At 40.7% G+C, this 20,507-nt stretch overlaps 1 protein-coding gene and 1 non-coding gene across 2 annotated transcripts in view; one reads left to right on the plus strand and one right to left on the minus strand.

The window, feature by feature from the left end:
- CYTH4 (cytohesin 4) overlaps window positions 1–20,507 on the minus strand; it is a 156,786-nt gene that overhangs the window by 71,034 nt on the left and 65,245 nt on the right. Inside the window, exons 2-4 of the mRNA XM_077452243.1 lie at window positions 6,452–6,522; window positions 582–646; window positions 435–501 (exon numbers count right to left, since the gene is read on the minus strand). Coding sequence (XP_077308369.1) covers window positions 435–501; window positions 582–646; window positions 6,452–6,522 — 203 coding nt within the window. The remainder of the gene's footprint in view (window positions 1–434; window positions 502–581; window positions 647–6,451; window positions 6,523–20,507) is intronic.
- Window positions 2,468–2,682, plus strand: LOC143928575 (small nucleolar RNA U3). The gene has a single exon (XR_013262423.1). It is a non-coding gene; the product is annotated as a small nucleolar RNA U3 (small nucleolar RNA).

Below are 20,507 nucleotides of genomic sequence, written 5' to 3' on the forward strand. Positions count from 1 at the left end.
ACCATTGACAGTCATATAGTAAATGAAAGGCTTTAACATTGTGATACATACAATGGACTGCCTTTAAATAGAGATTCACCTACAGGTAAGGACTAGAAGGATGGATGAGCTGGTGGGGCTTCAATCACCTGCTGGCCTCTTACAACTTTCAAGGATTCCACTGAGGTGGTATCCATCAGAGATGTTCTCTCCTGTACTCCTACAAACATTTTGGCCAACCTCTGCTTGGTCTCCTTCCAGCCTAATAGCTCACTTCAACATAATATGTCATATGGTAGGGTAAAAACACATTGCTAAACATCAATACAACTGACTATGGCAATCTGGTGTTTTGGGTTTACAAAGTATTTAATTACAAAAAATAATCAGAAGGCATTACACAATATAGATCTACTATAAACTATCAAGTCAAATGTCCTATTTCTTTCACTCACTTTCTCTGGATCCATATTAAATTTCCTGTTAGCACTGAGCAATTCATTCTCCCTCTGTGTTTTACGACTGAAAAATGAAAGAAGATGTTAATAATCTGTAAATATACTACAGATATAATCAAATTCAAGTTAGTAATACCTACTCACCTTATTTCCAGACGTTCAAAATCGTCTATTTCTGCCACTATTTCCGTTATTTCATTTTGTAAGTCCTGCAAGCAAGGTCAAGAAGAAATGTAAAAAACAAAAAACAAAAAAAAAACTAGGCTAATATATAACAGGGTATAGGTGAACAAGAGTGTAGTAATAAACAGAATACAATATAAAATTGCAGTCTTGGAACTACAAGATTAAATGGGTATTTTAATTTTCATTAAATGTATTTAGTGCTACTGTTTATTTTGTTTAATGAAAATTTGCAACTGCTTCAAGTGTGAAAGTAAAACAAGAAGGGGCAGCATCATTTTGTAGTATTGGAACTCATTCACGCATAAAGCAAGTGATAGCAAGGGGTATTTTCAGGGCAACCAATCATATGTCAAAGTGGTTCCCTTTGTGCAATTGATGTAAATTATAAAATAAAAATACGGCCAGGCTGAATAGGTTAAATTGCTTGACAAACCGAACAACAGTTTTATCCAGGATCCTGCATGCTAAATTCCTTTATTGGTAGAGAACCCCTAATACTGGAGTATTCTGATATGCAAATATCAACCTTTGTCATCTCAGGTCTGGAAAGGTGTTGTTCTCATATGTAACTATAGGGGTACTGATATACAGCTGCTCTTGGACTAAAGGTTTCAGGGGACCAGATATACTTGCCACCAGGACTACATTAACCATATGGACCATAGAATCCCTTTACCCCAGTCAATGGTTGGGGGGTCCCACCAGACGCACAGCTGTAGCAATCCACACATAAGACTCTATTAGCCTGAAGAAGAAGCTGTGATCAAGTGGTCAGTGAATAGATTTATTTAAAATATTGTAGGGTTGTTACTGATTCAAATTTTCATGTTCGATTAATCAATTTTTTTAATCGATTAATCAACTAATTTAGATTAATTATAACGCATATACAGAGCCACCTACTTTTAGCTGATCTTCTTGCATTGCAACTCTGCATTAGTCAGTGGTGAATGTGGTATGCACTATATACAATCACCCGACACTAGTTAGTTTCCACAATCCATGACTTAACTTCACAGTTCACAAAAATACGTTTTAAATTCAAACTGTAGCAATTTTTTTTTCCACAGTAGCATGACAATCCCTCCACCTCCAGTCTAACTAATCACTCTCACCTTATGGCATGGACCCCTGCGCAAACAGGTGGTCATGCAAGCGGGTATCAAAAGGGTTAACACGGACCATAAACTTCTCTCACGTCTCCTTAGGTCTCAGCAAAGACACCAGGTCATGGGTAGAAAGAAAAGATCTAAGTGCTCACCAGTTAAGTATAAGATTTAAGTTTTGTGTTCAAACACAAACTACTCACATAAAGATAATAAAAACACAGCATGTAAAGCTGACAATCGCGTTAGTTCCATAGGGCATCAGCGGGTGACGTCATGCATTACGTTCAATCAGAACTTCAACGTCACCGAATTCCTCCCCCTTCTCTTCGTTAGCAGATGGAAGCACTTGGGGAAAGGGGGGAGGAGTCCAGTGATGTTGATGTCCGTGACGTCACCGGATCTCCGACGGAAATCCCTGAAGACCCGGAAGCCGGAGGAGAGGTGAGTACCGATCAAAAGAATTTTGATTGATCAAAAAAATTTATCAATTAATAGAGGAATTAATCTTTAATTTCCACAGCCCTAAAATATTGCTAGTCCAGTTTTTTTAAGCATGTGTAACTACCTCCCTCCCAGATTTCTGAACTCAGTGACCAAACAGCATGTACATGTAAGCATTCAATTAACTTGTTTCAAAGTGAGAAGGATATAATTACCCCCCCCCCATCAAAGGAAGCAATGAAACCATTGTATGTAGTTTTGTCTGGTCTGATGTTACATGAATATCTGTATATCAGGACTATACTTTCAGGGATCATTTATGTAGGATTCAAAGGGAGAAATGTGTTCAAAAGTGTCCAAACTCACCTTCCACAATGATGAATTTTAGGGTTCTTGTCTCATTAGGACTCCAGTTGGCAGTGCTGCTCTATGCAGGTGCTGCCACCATTTAATGACTTGTTCATCTTTCTAGATGAGAAGATGGCAGGAGGGAGCTCATTCAGAGTAAAATAACAAATTTAGTTATGCTAGGTGGTCATTAACCTGGCTAATTAGTAGTTTTATCCACTGATTTTTTGCCCTAAAGCCTGAACCTGGTGCATTTCTCACTTCTGTCAATAGGTGGCACTGCTGTCTTTGGCTTTAGAATGACACGACCACAGAGAGCTCAGGTTGTGAATAGACACAATTTCATAGCCAATCATATTTGTGGCTAAGCATGCTGAGAGAGTCTATTTAAGGAGAAAGAGTCAGGTGATTAGTGTTCTTTTAGCCCCAGGCTGAGGCCTGAGGGCTATATGTGAAGCAGCAGCTGAAAGTTAGCCCTAAGCCTGAGGCCTAGCCACCTGTGTAGAGGCTCAGCCTGAGGGGAGCCTGATCATTGCAGCACTTCAGCTGGACGGTGAATCGAGTGTTGCCAGAAGTGAAGGAGAAGCAGATGCCACATGGGGCGACCACTCCTGTTAGCAGAGGCAAGTGAGAAAAAGAGGTCAGAGATAACGGGGACACCATCGACAGTAAGGGACAACTACTCATGTTATCAGAGGCCAGGTTTGTGAACTCTGAAGAAGTATCAGAGCAGCCCTTTTCCCTAGTCGGGGACAGTGAACAAGTTGGGAAAGCTTCAGCGTTCAAGTCGGGGATCGGGGATTACTATAGGAGACAGCAGTTCTACAAATACAGTGCTGCAACCAGTTTGAAGGCCATCAGCCTGTATAGCTGTCTGCCTATTTTGCCTTGGAGTCTGCCAATTGCTATTCCATCTGCCTAAGGGTATTCAGACCCTAACCTTCTCTCCCCCATTTCTTGTTAAGACACAATACATATCTTTTGTTCGCATTTAAAAAGTGACTGGCACCCAATCATTCTATCTTGCATTACACCCACTATGCCTAGTAACCCACTCTACAAAGAAGGATGTCAGCTCTTCCTGACTCTGGAGGCCACCATTAGGCCTCTAGGGGTCGGGGGCCCTTGCTACATATGAAATACATCAATGTTTTTCCTACCTCTCCCAACAAATGATGAGAGAGAGAGAGTGCACGCACATATATGTGATTAAGCTGTGACTTGTAGTTTCACAAATCCTACTAGTAATAGTAATTTTAGAACACTTAGTGGTTAGCATTTCTGTTTGGTAGCACTAGAGCCATTAGTTTGATTTCCAACCACTACACCAATTGCATGGATTTTGCATGTTCTCCCTGTTTTTGCATGGGTTTCCTCCCACACTCCAAAGACATGTTAATTGTCTCTTGTTTAAGTTGACCCTAATATGTTAGATAGGGACCATAGATTGTAAGCTTCTTGAGGGCAGGGACTGATATGAATGTACAGTATATATAAAGCACTGCATAAATTGTCAATGGTATATAAATACATGTAATAAATAAAATGAGCCCACTGGCAACTGAAAACAGCCCTACCAGCCACGGCAACTTTTTTTTTTAAAAGTTGCTTGATTAGCAATTTGTATAGCATAAAATAGAATTTCTATACTTTTTTTTTTTTTTTGGCTAACTGCTTTTTTAGGCTTACTGAAAAATAAAACAACTACCAATTTCATTACATGATTGAATTGAACAAATGAACATGTTATGAGATATAAGAGTTTACAATTAATATTAAGCAATAGGGTCCTGTGGCTGTTACAGCTGCTTACATAATTTAGATGTTCTGCAATGTGAACAGTCTAAGAGTAAGAGCCTGTTTCCCTCAGGCTAATGGAGGCTAGAAATTGACAGAGCTCTGGTGCCACATCACTAGTGGGCCCAGGGCATTTGTCGGAAATCTACTGAGCAGATAACTTTCTGTTCATGTCTGATGACCTCAAACTGTGCAAAGGGAATGGGGAAGTCATACTGCACACAGTGCCACTCTTAATTCTCCAGAATTTTAATGTTTCAGGTTTCGAAGTCTAAAAATGGAAATGATCTCCTGTCTTAGATAGGCATTCTCGGGAGGTAACACATTACAGTCCAGTTCAAGACACATTAACTCAAAGCAGATTAGCTAGAGGGAATTTAGCAGTATCATAAAAATCCAGCTAGAAACAAGCAGGATGTCTAAACCATATATTGGCAAAAACTCCTTAAAGTGGTTAAGAACTCTCTCTAAAAAAATAATAAAGACAGAGGCATAATGAGCTAATATGCATAGCACATGCAAATGCAGTGCAAGTGCAACGGTGCAAGTTTAGGGGGTATTCACGGTACCTACAGGTAAGGTAATATAGGCTTAGCTGTAGGTAAAAGTGGTAGTACAGGGTTTACAACCACTTTAATGGCTGTTGCAAACCAGTCGTAAAGCAAAACACATCTGTAAATCTGGTCTTATTTTACTAAAACAAAACTTCAGTACATCTCATGCTCTCAAACTGATCCATAATTCCTACTGTGATGAAATGACATTTATAAAAATATAAATATAAGAAAACAAATATGCCTATAATATAAGGTGCAGGAGACAAATGGATCACATTATATCTTCTATGCAATAAATTCATCTATCATATTTTGTTTCTAATGAATCATAATGTAATTCTGTTCAATTATAATGTAAGTTGGATGGATAATTGGCATTGAGGGAGGATATGCTGGGACATAATACAACCCTTCAGCACACCCCTCCGAGTGTTCAATTGGTTCTGTTATGTCTATAAGTGCAGGTCTCTTCTGGGATCAGAAAAGTCAGCACTACTCACTTACCATAGACACTATGAGGAAATGCTAAGGCTCATTTTTTTTTTTTTTTTGAGCCAATGACTCCAATGAGGGAACCAAAAGCAGTTGAACTTTACGGAATCATTTTACTTCTAATCATGTTTATTTTACTGTTGCATAATTGTCTGTTTTTACTAGCTTTTTCATAAATGTTTTCTTGCATAGTTTTTCTTTCCTTTTCAAATAACATTTTAAAATCCTTAAGCTGAGTTTCAGAATCATCAGCTAAATAATTTTTGTCTCTGTGAGGGCTACCACCTTTGAAAACTCTGTCACGTTCTTCTCTGGGTGTGGCAGCGAGTTGCACAGACATTTTTTAAAAGAAACACCTTTACCTAAAACCAATTCAAGGAGTACCACTAGCCTGTTTAAGCCATTCGGCTTTCTATCACATCACTGTGCATTATTGGATATAATCTAATGAGTTCCAACTGCCAGTGAAAACTATCAGGCCTGCATCTTGGACATTGCTATTGTTACCATTTAAAGGGCCCTATTCTATCCCTTTTCTTTCTGATCTCTCATAAAGATCGAATAGGCCGGTCTGTGGTTCCCTTTTGGTGTGACTACTTGCCTTAGATAGCTGACCCTTTACTGTCCTTACAGGTCATGCTCCACGTGGTACTTCATTGTACATATATGTATATTATTCTTTTGTGCTGTTGAACTGTTCCTAAGCTGTCTTGTTGGGAAATTATTCTCCCGAGTCTGGGCTGCTATCCAGAACTCGGTTGACCAATTACCCTCCTTTGTATATAAATACCACATTGCTCACTCCAGTAAAAGCTGAGATAATATAAACATATTTGACTTGTGTGACGTGTCATTTAAAGGTGCTGTAAAAGATGTCTGAACCCAGAGTGTCAGGTGGGTTGGAATATTCCCAGGGTCATGGTGATGCAAATGAACAGGTAAATCCAAGCAGTTCTCAAGGGGGCCGTGCTACATTAATACACATTAAGTCAAAGAGAATGAGACTGAACAACGTAAAAACATAACAAAAATATCAAGGTTGTTTGAGAGGTAGATGAAGAATTATGAAATTTAGTATATATACTTTAATGTGGTCAAGCAGCTCTTCTCGAGTAGATGATGTTATGATGGTATCTTCTGGAATCATGGTTTGGTCTGGAAAGACAAAAGAAAATATGAAGTGCTTTAGCTAGGAGAAAATAATTATGTTTTGGCAAGAAGGTGATATTACATATACACAGGATTATAACTGTGCTGGAAAAGCATGCATGTGCGGAGAACAGATATATAAGCAACTTTCAGCCTTTTTCATCTAAAGTTTTACCTATATTACTCTTGTGATGCTGCTTTTAAATGGTACTTTTTTTAAAAAGCAGAAATATAAACATTGGTTCGAAGGTCTTCAATGTTTAAAATCTTTTTTTTTCTTTCAACATGCACCTCTTTGGGTGTCTGTAAAATGAACAAAACCAAAAGGCTTCACAATTTAGAGTGAGCTTGCTCTCAGTTTAATCATTGCTATATACAGTACATCTTAAATGAGTAGCCCAGTCTCCTGTGAATTTTTGTTAGAATCAGCAGCTATAAAGCACAAACCAGCAGTGTGCTCACCCCAGCCAGTTTCACCTGATGTCTTCTTTCCTCGGTGCCGCCATCTTAACTGTGGGCACCCAGCTGTAATAGCTTGCGGCTTCACAGCTGGGTGCATACTGCACATGTGTGAGCAGTGCTGTTCACTGTGAATGGTCCCCCGGTCTTCTGAGACCTGTCACATGTCCCAGAAGACTGTGGGGGGGGGGGGAGGAGGAGAACTTCCGTATCCAATCGCCTAGGCGGCCAGAGCGAATGTGGGAGCGAGTACCTGTCAAATTGGTTACTCGCTTCCCCCCTCCCCCAGCTCCTCAAAAGTGCCAATTATTTTAGAGGAGCGGGATACGAGTCCTTAAAGTGGAACTTTCCCTTTTGGGTGGAGCTCTGCTTTAATGATTTTACTGCCATACATAAAAGCAGGGCCACACTTACAGAGGTATCTTAAGCTGGCCATACACCTATAGATTATCTACAGATTTTTTATGGTTGGATGGAAAAAGTGAGAGATTCCCCCATCCACACAGTTTAGCGAACATTGAGAAATCTGTTGCACTTTTTCCATCTAACCATAGAGAAGCTGCAGATAATCTATAGGTGTATGGCCAGCTTTAGTGTGGTCTTTGGCTTCCGTAAATGGCACATTCACAAATATTATTTTACTCAAAGTAATTGAGACCTCTCTTGTAATGTAAAATTATTTTCTTGAAGTCCATTGAGTCTTTACCCACAGGCTATACTGTTGCCTAAAGAGGTTTGGACAAAAAAAAAGTGGGCCATAACAAAGCACCAGGACAAAAACTGGAGCCAGCACCCTGGGGAAAATGTGGGATTCAGGGGCAAGACAGAAGATTCATAGTTTGGGAGAACCAAAATTGGTGAGGTAGGTCTGCTAATCAGTGCAGTACCATAGGAAGTTTGAAGGTGACAAACTGAAAGGGGATCAGGGGGCAAAGGTTAATTCTGTAACCCCAAAATATCACTCTTTGCAGCTGAATAACAATACATGGGATCTGCAAGGATTAACAAATGTCCCCCTACTGAGGACAGGGAAAAGGGGTGTCCCTGTATGCTGAAGGCAAGATCCCTTGCCCAGACCTTGTGGGAGGCCTGAAAAGCAAGTGTTGGAGGTTTAGGCACTTTACTACAGAAGTGAATGAAGGCACAGGAGGAGACTTAGGCATCTTTCCCACTTGTGCAACTTGTCCTGAGACTTTGGACATCAGAGTCGCATGACAAGTCGTAACCCATGATTTTCAGTGATACCAATTCATATCTGTGTGACTTTAAGTCGCACCGACTTCAAAGTAGTCCCTGCACTACTTTGGTCCAACTTTGATGCGAGTTGAGGTCCATAGACCTCAGGTTTACACAGGCATTCCCTGCAAAATCACAGATGCAAAATCTTGGCAAAATCAAGCGACTTTCAAGTCGTGGTGGTGTGAAAGGGGTCTTAGCTGGCCTTTCTCCAGACCTCTTATACAAAGGCAGCCAACTGTCCTTGCTTCAAAAGATATCCCTAATATTAAGGTTCATGGTTGGATCTTGTAAGCCAGCTGATCTGTGCATGATCTTTACAAGGCTTTGGTCCGGCCTCACCTAGAGTATGCTGTCCAGTTCTGGGCACCAGTCCTCAGGAAAGATGTACGGGAAATGGAGAGAGTACAAAGAAGGGCAACAAAACTAATAAAGGGTCTGGAGGATATTAGTTATGAGGAAAGGTTGCGAGCAATGAACTTATTCTCTCTGGAGAAGAGAAGCTTGAGAGGGAATATGATATCAATTTACAAATACCATACTGGTGACCCCACAATAGGGATAAAACTCTTTTGTGGAGGGGAATTTAGTAAGACATGTTAAAATTAGAACAAAAGTGGTTTAACCCTAAACTGTGTAGAGTGTTCTTTACTGTAAGAGCGGCAAGGATGTGGAATTCCCTTCCACAGGCGGTGGTTTCAGCGGGGGGGGGGGGGTCGAGCATCGATAGTTTAAAAAAAACTATTAGATAAGCACCTGAATGACTGCAACATCAGAGATATACAATGTAATACTGACATATAATCACACACATAGGTTAGACTTGATCGTCTTTTTTCAACCTCACCTACTATGTAACTATATGTACAGAAAAAATATCCATGTGGGAGAAAACCCAACATGCTTCCAGCAGACTAGAACAGTTCAAGCATAATGCTCCAGACATCTGCTTCACATGTTCTATCAGGAAAAAATCCACTGCCTCAATGAAATCATCACTGTTAAGAGATGTTGGTCTTTCTGCCTTGATAAATTAGGGTCATGTCCATAACAGTACCAAGGGCAGGTCCCGCCAGCAAGAACTGGGTTTTTAAAAAGGATTCTATTTGCTACTCAGTAGGATCCTTAAAATGTAGGAATTCCCCCCACAGTGGGTGTAGACCACTGTACAAAAAAATCATTTTTAAACGGCAACATATGAAGTAAGTGCTTCCAACACTCATAGAGGAAAACCACGAAGAATGAGCAATGGAAAGGTCTTCACAACTGTAGGAGAGTTTTGAAAGACCTAAGACTGGAGAAAGCAGGCTAATCCTCCAGATATACAGCAGTATGTTACTTATTCTTTACATGTTTTTTGTTATTTGGGCATTGTACATACATCCCATGGCAGTACCCGGCTTCCAGAATTTAAGAACAACTTTGTCCCCCTAAGAGTGGTGGTTGCTTCACAATTATCAAGCTTTGAGCAAAATTTGTTTATAAAATAAGTCTAGGCAGATTCGCTGATTCATAATGTTAACCAGTACCTGGTCCTAGGTCAATGATGGCGAACCTTGGCACCCCATGATGCTCAACTACACTGCAAAGTGCATAAGCATCATGGGAAATGTAGTTCCAAAACATCTGGGGTGCCAAGGTTCGCCATTACTGTTCTAGGTTAACACCATCTTAAAAACCCTCATAAATATTAATGCTTTTCCAGACATAAAACAGCTGTAGAATGTAATCATGATGTTATAATTTCCTAAAGCAAAAATATGGTGTCCTTTTTAGTAAGTGCTGTACATATTTTAAGTTTGCAGGGTTGCCCTTAAAGTAATTTTACTGTGACTTTAACATGTTTACATTCTGGATTGTGATAAATGTAGAAATCTATAGACAAGTTATCAGCCACACAAAGAATGTGTTGCTTTCAGTAAGATGTTTGATATATGAACTTGTGAGAAGGAGTAGTATAGGTCAACTGTTGTATAGCAGTAAGCAGAGCCTTAAAATGCTGCATGCAAATACGGCTGCCCCCAAGTACACGTTTAACCACTTAAGGACGTACATATACCACGTACATTAACCCTTTAAAGTTCACATTTTTCAATGAGTTAGCGTGACTCAAAATGTGCTCTACCAAACGGTGCAGTGGAACGTCAAAAGGTTAAGCGCAAAATCACGTACCTGTACCTGTATGTGATTGTACATATTTCTCATGCCGGCTCTGGGGGTGCGCGTGCCGCCAGACCCGTGCTCCCGCTGTGATTGGATACAGCGGAAGCCAATTAGCAGGTCCGGCCACTGGCCACCCGTGATTGTTCACTGGAGAGACCATTGTTCTGTCACAGAGGGAGATCTTGTGTTCCTGCTAATCAGGAACACAGATGTCTCTCTCCCTCCAGTCAGTCCATCCCCTACACAGTTAGAAAGCATTCCCTAAGAGCACACTTATCCCTTTGATTGCCCCTGATGTTAACCCCTTCCCTGCCAGTGTCGATTAGTGTCAGATTTGTCGCAGTCCCGTTAAAAACTGCTGATCGCCACAATTACTAGTAAAGACTATAAAAAAAATAAAAAGCCCATAAATCTATCCCATAGTTTGTAGACGCTATAACTTTTGCGCAAACCAATCAATATACGCTTTTTGGGATTTTTTTTACCAAAAATATGTAGCAGAATACAAATTGGGCAAAATTGATGAAGAAAAATCGATTTTTTTTTTTTTTATTAGAAATGTTTTATAGCAGAAAGTAAAAAATATTGTTTATTTTTCTAAATTTGTTTATAGCCCCCCAAAAAAAAAAAAATACAAAAAAAAAAGTGCAGAGGTGATCAAATACCACCAAAAGAAAGCTCTATTTGTGGGAAAAAAAGGACATCAATTTTATTTGGGTATATAGCATCGCACGACCATGCAGTTGTCAGTTAAAGCGACGCAGTGCCGTATCGCAAAAAATGGCCTGTTCAGGAAGTGGGTAAAACCTTCGGGAGCTAAAGTTATTAATTACAAACTACACAAAGAGTTTTTAAAAAATGTATCCTCACACACATGGGAGCCTGGGGTCATACATCTAAGCATTTGTACACACGGTCGGGCATTCCGACGGAAAATGTCCGATCGGACCGTGTTGTCGGATAATCCGACCGTGTGTGGGCTTCATTTGACTTTTTCCGTCGGAATGTCCGACCAACAAAGTTTGAGAGCTGGATATAAACATTTTCTGACAACATGATCCGATCGGACTTTGTCCGATCGTTTGTAGAGAATTCCGATTGGGCAAAGTGCCACGCATGCTCAGATCAAATTCCTAGACCATGCTACTGGGCTACTAGCCTGAACGTAGTCCCGTCGTAACTAAATAACGTCATCATGTTATGAACGATCGGATTTTCTGACAACTTTGTCCGACCGTGTGTATGTAACACCAGTTTCGGAAAAAAATCAGTCGGACAAAATCAGACGGATTTTGTTGTCGGAATGTCCGACCGTGTGTACAAGGGTTTAAACTTCAAATGTTTTTCCTTTACAGAGGCTCTGCGTACCCTCGCCTGTACAAAACAATGGCAGAATGTGGGCATACGCCGATACTTGCATAAAAATATGCATGCATAAGTATGAAGCTGGACACAGATTGTATATCTAAAAGACATTAAAAACATTATATAAAACAATCACTTTCTGCTAAGCAAATTGACATGTTTAATGTATACACACACTCTAAATTGTCATAAAATATTAAAAGCTATAAATGATTGATTTAGAGCTATAATATAAGTTAAGTTCCTCATATACTGAATCCTTTGTATTCCAGACAGAGCATAGTGCCCTAATATTAACATCCCTTTATGAACAACAATGCAGCCTTTATTTAAGATACGTACCGTAAAATACAAATCTAGAGCGAAGTGTGATGGATTCAATGTTTAACGAAGGAAATATGTTCATTACTGTTTGCCATTAATAGACATTCCATATTTAAAATGCATCCCAAGTGACCTGTAATTCCTTGAAGAACAATGCATGGCAGCATACCGATCATGCACTACTAATGTAATAGGAAACATTCCTACAGAGCATTGTTTTTCTATAAAAAGCATATATCCTCTAAATATAACAAACGGAAGAAGTTCACTAGCAAAATAACATGGTGCTTTCATTCATCTTTTAAAATGAAAGGGATATCTGCTCTAAAAGTTACATTACAGTAACATTATATTGAATTAGCTGTGAACATACAATTTTATAGACACGTTCTAAAACCGTTTTAACTAGGCAAGCGCTGTTGAGGCACTAAAACTGCTTTTACTTAGTTTCAGAAATTATCTTTCTTAAGCGCTTCAGCCCCGGACCATTTGGCTGGCCAAAGACCAGAGCACTTTTTGCGATTCAGCACTGCGTCGCTTTAACTGACAATTGCATGGTCGTGCGACATGGCTCCCAAACAAAATTGATACCTCTTTTTTTGTTCCACAAATAGAGCTTTCTTTTGGTGGTATTTGATCACCCCTGCGGTTTTTATTTTTTGCGCGAAAATTTAGAAAAAAAAATCATTATTTTTTACTTGCTATAATAAATATCCCCAAAAAATATATAAAAAAACATATTTTTTCCTCAGTTTAGTCCAATACGTATTCTTCTACATATTTTTTTGGGGGAAAAAAATAGCAATAAGCGTATATTGATTGGTTTGCGCAAAAGTTATAGCGTCTACAAAATAAGGGATAGATTTATGGCATTTTTATTAACAATTTTTTTGTGCCACGCATGCTCAGATCAAATTCCTACATCAAAGCTATTGGCTACTAGCCTGAACGTAGTCCCATCGTTACGAAATGACGTCATCACGTTCTGAAAGATCGGATTTTCCATCAACTTTGTCCGACAGTGTGTATGCAACAGTTTCGGACAAGATCCGTCGGACAAAATCCGACGGATTTGGTTTTCGGAATCTCCGACCGTGTGTACAAGGGCTAAGACCAGCTAGAAAACAGCGAAAATAAATTAGAATCACTCGCAGAATTGAGCGATAGCGATTTGTGCGGAGATCCATCATCAAACACTGAAAGTAATGACAGCAACAATTCTGCGACTGAGAAAATTTCAGTGTTTTTGATTTGATTACATTATTGAATAGTTTTAATTATTATATTATTATTTGGTATAATTATTTATTTATAGTTATTTATTATATTATAATTTATGATTTAATTTTCAAACTTTATCATACCCGGGATGTTTGCTAGACTCTGGTTTGGACAGATTTAAGTGAGTTATTCCTAAGAATTACAGGACTACAATATGAAACGCCAAATTTTCATGCAAAATAATGGTACCGCTTTCAGCGCCTAAAATCTGAAATAATCGTACCGCCAGGGAGGTTAAGAGCTGCATTCATGTTAGGGTAAATCTAACTACACACATTAAAATCTTTTTGCTCAGTCTCTGTACAAGCACCTTTCTTTTTACCAACAACCATGCAAAGGTCTTCTAAACAATCCATACAATTGATATTCACTCTGCCTGGCTATTACTCTGTTTAGTTGTTGGTAAACCTTAAATTGTACAGTCAGATTATAACATTGATAAAAAAGCTGGGCTGGGCAATTTTTAAGCCAGTGTACATAGAGCCTTAGCAATTTAGGCTACAGTCAGAGCAGCAGTTGAGATGGGGTTTGGGTTGTGGTCAGATTCATGTCTAAAATAACTATATGTACATATACACTATTGTAAATAAGACACTTAAGTGGTAAAGTGATAAAAGGTTAATTGTGAATGTTTTACCACAATGCTAGTCATGAAAAGCCTTCTTCGCTTTATAATTTAAGAGATTGTATGAGAGCTTCTACACCTACCGAGATATGAATTTTTATTGCAAACAGGCCATCTACTCTACAAAAATGTGTTTGGCAACACACAAAAATGTTGTTCTATTCAATAACAAATTAAATCAAAAAGATGTTAAAATATAAATTACTTTAAGAGAGTTGTATTAGTAATAACAAATCCATAACTGACATAGATTTTAGTAGCAGAATGAAATATTAATGCGCAGACTGCTATGCTGGCCAATCCCTGATTATAGTCAGAGTCAGATGCAGCACATTTGTTTGCTTTATTTACCATATTACATGTCAGTGATTCTTAATTTAGATGTAAATCATGACAATGATTTTGATTGCTAAAGCACTATGAATCATAAGCAATTACCATGATTTTGTTTTCCTGTATAATTAAGTTTTTATTTTTTCTTGTTTTTCATCTCAGTGATGCTGATCTCCTTTTATTCACTTCCCACCTAGATGTATTCTCTCCAACATCAGCTGCACGGCATTGCTCTGGCCCATAGCCTGATGTTGACAACAGTGGGCCATGCCTGTACAATGCGTGTTGGCACAGTCACATATCGTTTCCATTGGGATTACTTGTGATAGGCTGACAATACAGGAGTATTATTGGGTGCAATAGCATTGTCACCCTATAATAAGGATGTCTGGCCAAGGATCTTCATGGCCGGATCATTAGGTATTATTTTAAGGAAAGCTGACATTTTTAAAAGATTGGAAACAACTTTTAAAACTAACATTAACATCTTAAATGGGATTTTGGTCAATGACCCCTTTCCATCACCGCCTCCTGGCCCTTTAAGAGTTTCTAAATGCTGGAAGGAGTAGGCAGTCATTTGAGTCAAGTGACCGCTCTGATTGGTTGCCACGGCGGCTACAAAGCTTCCGATCGCTAGGGTTGCCACATCATCCCTTTAATCCAGGAAACATATTAATTACACAGGTTCTGAGGCTGATTTAATGCAGATAAGGCACCAAGTGAGTTTAATTACCACCTTAATCAGCCACAGAACCTGTGTAATTAATATGTTTTCTGGATTAAAGGGATGATGTGGCAACCCTTCCAATCACAGGTATGTATCAGGAGCTTTCCAGGCCTGCCAGTGACAGCTGGGAGTGTGCAGGGTGCGCATTCTCAGCATAGAAAAGTGTATACATAGGGCCACATCTACGCAGCCCTTTTGCTGTTAAAGCCCACCCACTGAGAGGTGGCATATATGCACCACGTTGGCAGGATGAGGTTAACCACTTTACCAAGCTATGTTTGTAAACATCATGGTAGAGAAGTGGGTAAATCAAGCTCACAGCTGCTGCTAGTGTAGCCAAGAATGCAGCTATTTCCGTATGATCTATGATGGAATAGTTGCATTGCAGGGCAGAAAATGTAAAAAAATATATATTTATAAACAATGTATTATGCCCCATACACACGGTCGGATTTTCCGACGGAAAACGTGCGATCGAATCATGTTGTCGGAAAATCCGACTGTGTGTGGGCTCCATCTGACTTTTTCCGTTGGATTTTCCGACGCACAACGTTTGAGAGCTGGATCTAAAATTTTCCGACAACAAAATCCGATCGCATAAATTCCGATCGGGTGTAGACAATTCTGACGGACAAAGTGTAGAAAGATAAAATCAAAACACTGCGCTGTCAAACTATCCAGTAGCAACTAACACAACAAATAGAAACTTTTTGTTTAAAAATGGAAGAGTTACATAAAGTGTAGCGCTAGAACAATCAAATTGGTGGCCTAACTAAATTAGTGGCAAAAAGCAACGTATGTGTATAAAAAATATATAAGTGAATATATAATAAATCTATAATATCAAATGTATATCATGCTCAATTAGTGATAGCGTGGCTAATATAATGAAACATTAAACCCGCATGTACTGCACTTATATGTGCCCAAACATGTTAACATCAAACCAAAAGCAAAAAGTAAAAAATGAGACTGTGAAAAAAAGTCCTTTCAGTGCAAAGAAAAAGTCCCAAGTGTTGAATCAAATGCTGGATGATGAATAGACCACCAGATCCAAGGATGCAACGTGCAACCACCCACGTGACGACACCACCAACTCTACAGATGTGGGCTGACCAAATAGTTCGGACTCAAAAGAACATACGTTCTGTGAGTCATACGCTCTTTATAATATCAGCAGACAAGTGAAAACTTCTGGCTTTGCATCCCCAAACTTTTGGAAGGTCTCTCTCCAGACAAGTGTAAATAATGGCAAGTTCCAATCGATGGATAAATAGGATAAAGAGATAGGACCATATAGCGTAATTCTGTATAACCAGTAGAATTTATTAAAAAGTGGTATCACACTTACATTTTAAAAGTAGTTTCAAGCGCTTTGTAAATCTAAAATGGCGGCAGTGGAGTCCTCCCAAAGGACTCCACTGCCGCCATTTTAGAAAGGCATTGAAAGTGTTGTCTATGGAGAATTTGGGGTACCATTGTTTTTTTGTGATTCCATGAGTGTGTACAATTTTAACACTTCACATGTTTGGTATCTATTAACTTGACGCAACCTCATCTTTTATATTTTACCCAAAAATTAAGTATCATATTGTGTTTGTGTGCACAAAAATTAATGTTAGCGTATTTTTTCCTGAAAATATGTATTTGATAAATATCTGTGCAAATATCGAGCAACATAAATAATTGCAATTACCACCATTTATTCTCCAGAGTCTCTGCGTTCAGAACATACATACTCATTTCTAGCAAAAAAATGCAGCTTTAACATGTGTGCAAAAATGAAAAAAAAAACAAAAAAAACAAGTGGTTAAGTTTACATACACGTTAATTCTAACTGTCAGTAATTCGAATTTCTCACTGTGTGTGTGTGTACAGTGCCCCATCATTGGAAGAAATAGTGCCCCATCATTGGTATCAGTGGCAGGAATAGTGTCCCATCATTGGTGTCAGTGAGAGGAATAGGGCCATCAGTGGTATCAGTAACAGACATAGTGCCCTATTGGTGGCATCAGTAACAGAAAATGTGCCCCATCCTTGGTATCAGTAGGAGTAATAGTGGCCCATTGTTGCTTTTAGTGGAAGCAATAGTGCTTCCTTGCTGGTACCAGTGGAATTAGTTTGAGCTAGAGACCATGCTGGACCAGTAAAATGGTTCATGATAAATATTATGTGGATTATGTGAATGATGGTGTTAATCTCCCTCTCTAGAGATATGGGCTGTGACCCTTGCTGGTATTACAGAGCTGTCTCCGCTGAGAATATACTTAAGTACTTGAGTAAGGAGAAAGATGCACCTGGAGTCCAGAATAAGGACACTTTTGATTAAGAAAATAATCGTTTATTGGAGGTAAAACATATTCAAATAGAGCCAACGCATTTTGGGGGAATTGCCTCTCCTTTTTCAGAACTGTTGGTACATTCTAATGGAGATGAGTAGGCTCTGTGGCTGTACCTAAGTTTCTTATGAAAGCTAATAACTGTTAGTGAGACGCAGATTCAGGAAATGACATTCCCCCAAAATGCATTCACGCTATCTCTCCATTTTGTGTTCCCACTGCAAAAAAAGTCCCCTAAAAAGCAATATCTCTGGTTCTAATGTCTCACAACTAAAGCCTATACTACATAAAAGGTTATCCTTATTCACAGTGGCGGCTGGTGCTCAAAATTTTTGAGGTGGTGCCAACAAACTGAAAATTTCAGAAAAATACTGAAAAAAACCCCATTAACTACAGCCTCACTGTGCCCATCAAATGCAGACACTGTGCCATGAATTGTAGCCACTGTGCCCATCAAATGCAGACACTGTGCCATGAATTGCAGCCACTGTGCCCATTAAATGCAACCACTGTGCCATCAATAGCAGCTACGGTGCCCATCAAATGCAGCCACTGTGCCATGAATTGCAGCCACTGTGCCCATTAAATGCAGCCACTGTACCATCAATAGCAGCCATGGTGCCCATCAAATGCAGCCACTGTGCCATTAATTGCAGCCACTGTGCCCATTAAATGCAGCCACTGTACCATCAATAGCAGCCATGGTGCCCATCAAATGCAGCCACTGTGCCATTAATTGCGGCCACTGTGCCCATTAAATGCAGCCACTGTGCTATCAATAGCAGCCACTGTGCCCATCAAATGCAGCCACTGTGCCATCAATTGCAGAAACTGTGCCCATCAAATGCAGCCAATGTGCCCGTCAAATGTAGCCACTATGCCCATCAAATGCAGCCACTGTGCCATCAATTGCAGCTACTGTGCCCATTGAATGCAGCCACTGTGCAATGAATTGCAGCCACTGTGCCATCAAATGCTGCCACTGTGCCCTATCAAATGCTGCTACTGTGCACATCAAATGCTGCCACTGTGCCCCATCAAATGCAGACACTGTGCCATGAATTGTAGCCACTGTGCCCATCAAATGCAGACACTGTGCCATGAATTGCAGCCACTGTGCCCATTAAATGCAACCACTGTGCCATCAATAGCAGCTACAGTGCCCATCAAATGCAGCCACTGTGCCATGAATTGCAGCCACTGTGCCCATTAAATGCAGCCACTGTACCATCAATAGTAGCCATGGTGCCCATCAAATGCAGCCACTGTGCCATTAATTGCAGCCACTGTGCCCATTAACCACTTGCCGACCGCCGCACGACGATATACGTCGGCAGAATGGCACGGGCAGGCATATTGGCGTATATATAAGTCCCTGCCTGCCCGCGGGTGGGGGGCCCGATCGGGCCCCCCCCCGGTGCCTGCGGCGGTCGGCATTCGTTCGGGAGAGATCAGGGATGAGGGGACGGCCATTCATTCATGGCCACCCCCTCGCGATCGCTCCCGACGAATGAAAATCCTCGGTGACATCACTTCCTCTCCTGTATTGTAAACACAGGCAGAGGAAATGATGTAATCTCTCCTCGTGTCGGTCTTTTTCGTTCCGGCACGGAGGAGAGAGGATCGGTGAGTTGCACCTAACACTACACTAACAGTAGAACACGCCAGGCACACTTTTCACCCCCCTGATCACCCCCCAATCACCCCCCCAATCACCCCTGCCCCCCCAGTCACAGTGACACCAAGTGCATTTTTTTTTTTTTTTTTTTTTTTGCATTGGTGTCATTTGTGACTGTAATAACTGTTAGGGCAGTTAGGGTTAGCCCCCTTTAGCTCTAGGGTGCCCCCCTAACCCCCCCAATAAAGGTTTAACCCCGTGATCACCCCCCGTCGCCAGTGTCACTAATAAGCGATTTTTTTCTGATCGCTGTATTAGTGTCACAGGTGACGCTAGTTAGGCAGGTAAGTATTTAGGTTCGCCGCAGCTTTTTATAGCGTCAGGGACCCCCATATACTACCGCATAGCCCCCTGATTGCCCCCCAGTTAACCCTTTCACCAGTGATCACCATATAACTGTTACAGGTGACGCTGGTTGGTTAGTTATTTTTTTTTTGTTTCAGGGCACCCGCCATTTATTACCTAATAAAGGTTTAACCCCCTGATCACCCGGCGGGTGATATAAGTTTGAGGGTCAGATAAGGCCTGCGTCGCCCCAGCGTCAGGTTAGTGCCAGTACCGCTAACACCCACGCGCAAAGCATACACCTCCCTTAGTAATATAGTATCTGATCAGATCTATATTAGCGTTGCCTTCATTTTAGGTTTCCCAAAACGCATTGTTAGCGGGATCAGCCCAGATACCCGCTAGCACCTGCGTTTAGCCCCTCCGCCAAGCCCAGCCCAGCCCACCCAAGTGCAGTATCGATCGATCACTGTCACTTACAAAACACAACACACATAACTGCAGCGTTCGCAGAGTCAGGCTTGATCCCTGCGATCGCTAACAGTTTTTTTTGTAGCGTTTTGAAACAGTCGCTGACAGGCTAGGTGCTTTTTTACCTGTGAGTCTCACTAGTGTACCCCTAAATTTAGAGCCCAAAATGGCAAAGCGAAGGTACACTAGTGAAGAGGCCTACACGTTTCTGAGCATGACAGATAGTGAAGAGGACGTCACTCATCTGTCAGATTCAGGCTCAGAATACGATCCTGTAGAGGACAGCGGCTCCATGACAGATAGCTCTGACGACGGAGATGAGGCCGCTGCTAAGAACAGGTGTGCCCAATCCCGTATGTATTCTGTTGTTGAGGTGCAGGAACCGCAGGTCACTCGTATGGAGCAGAGACGTACTAGAGCCGCTCAACCTTCTGGTGAACTGGCAAGCACCAGCGGCCTAGTACACCCTGGACGTACATCCAGCACTGCAGTAACACGTGGTGACGTGGCGAGTCCCATAAGTGCAGTTCAAGCTGGCGAGGTGGCAAGCACAAGTAGTGTCCCGCTGCCACCAAGAAGAAGACAAAGACAGGCCCGTCGTACCCATAGTGCCCTTCCTGCAGAATTCGCCAATCCTATTTGGGTGCCCACATCTTCTGCAGAACCCGTACTTCCCCCATTCACTGGCCAACCTGGCATTAACGT

The sequence above is a fragment of the Lithobates pipiens genome, unplaced genomic scaffold (genome assembly GCF_037356315.1).
Source record: "Lithobates pipiens isolate NorthernLeopardFrog02 unplaced genomic scaffold, aLitPip1_a1.2 Scaffold_23, whole genome shotgun sequence".
NCBI classification, from domain to species: Eukaryota; Metazoa; Chordata; class Amphibia; order Anura; family Ranidae; genus Lithobates; species Lithobates pipiens.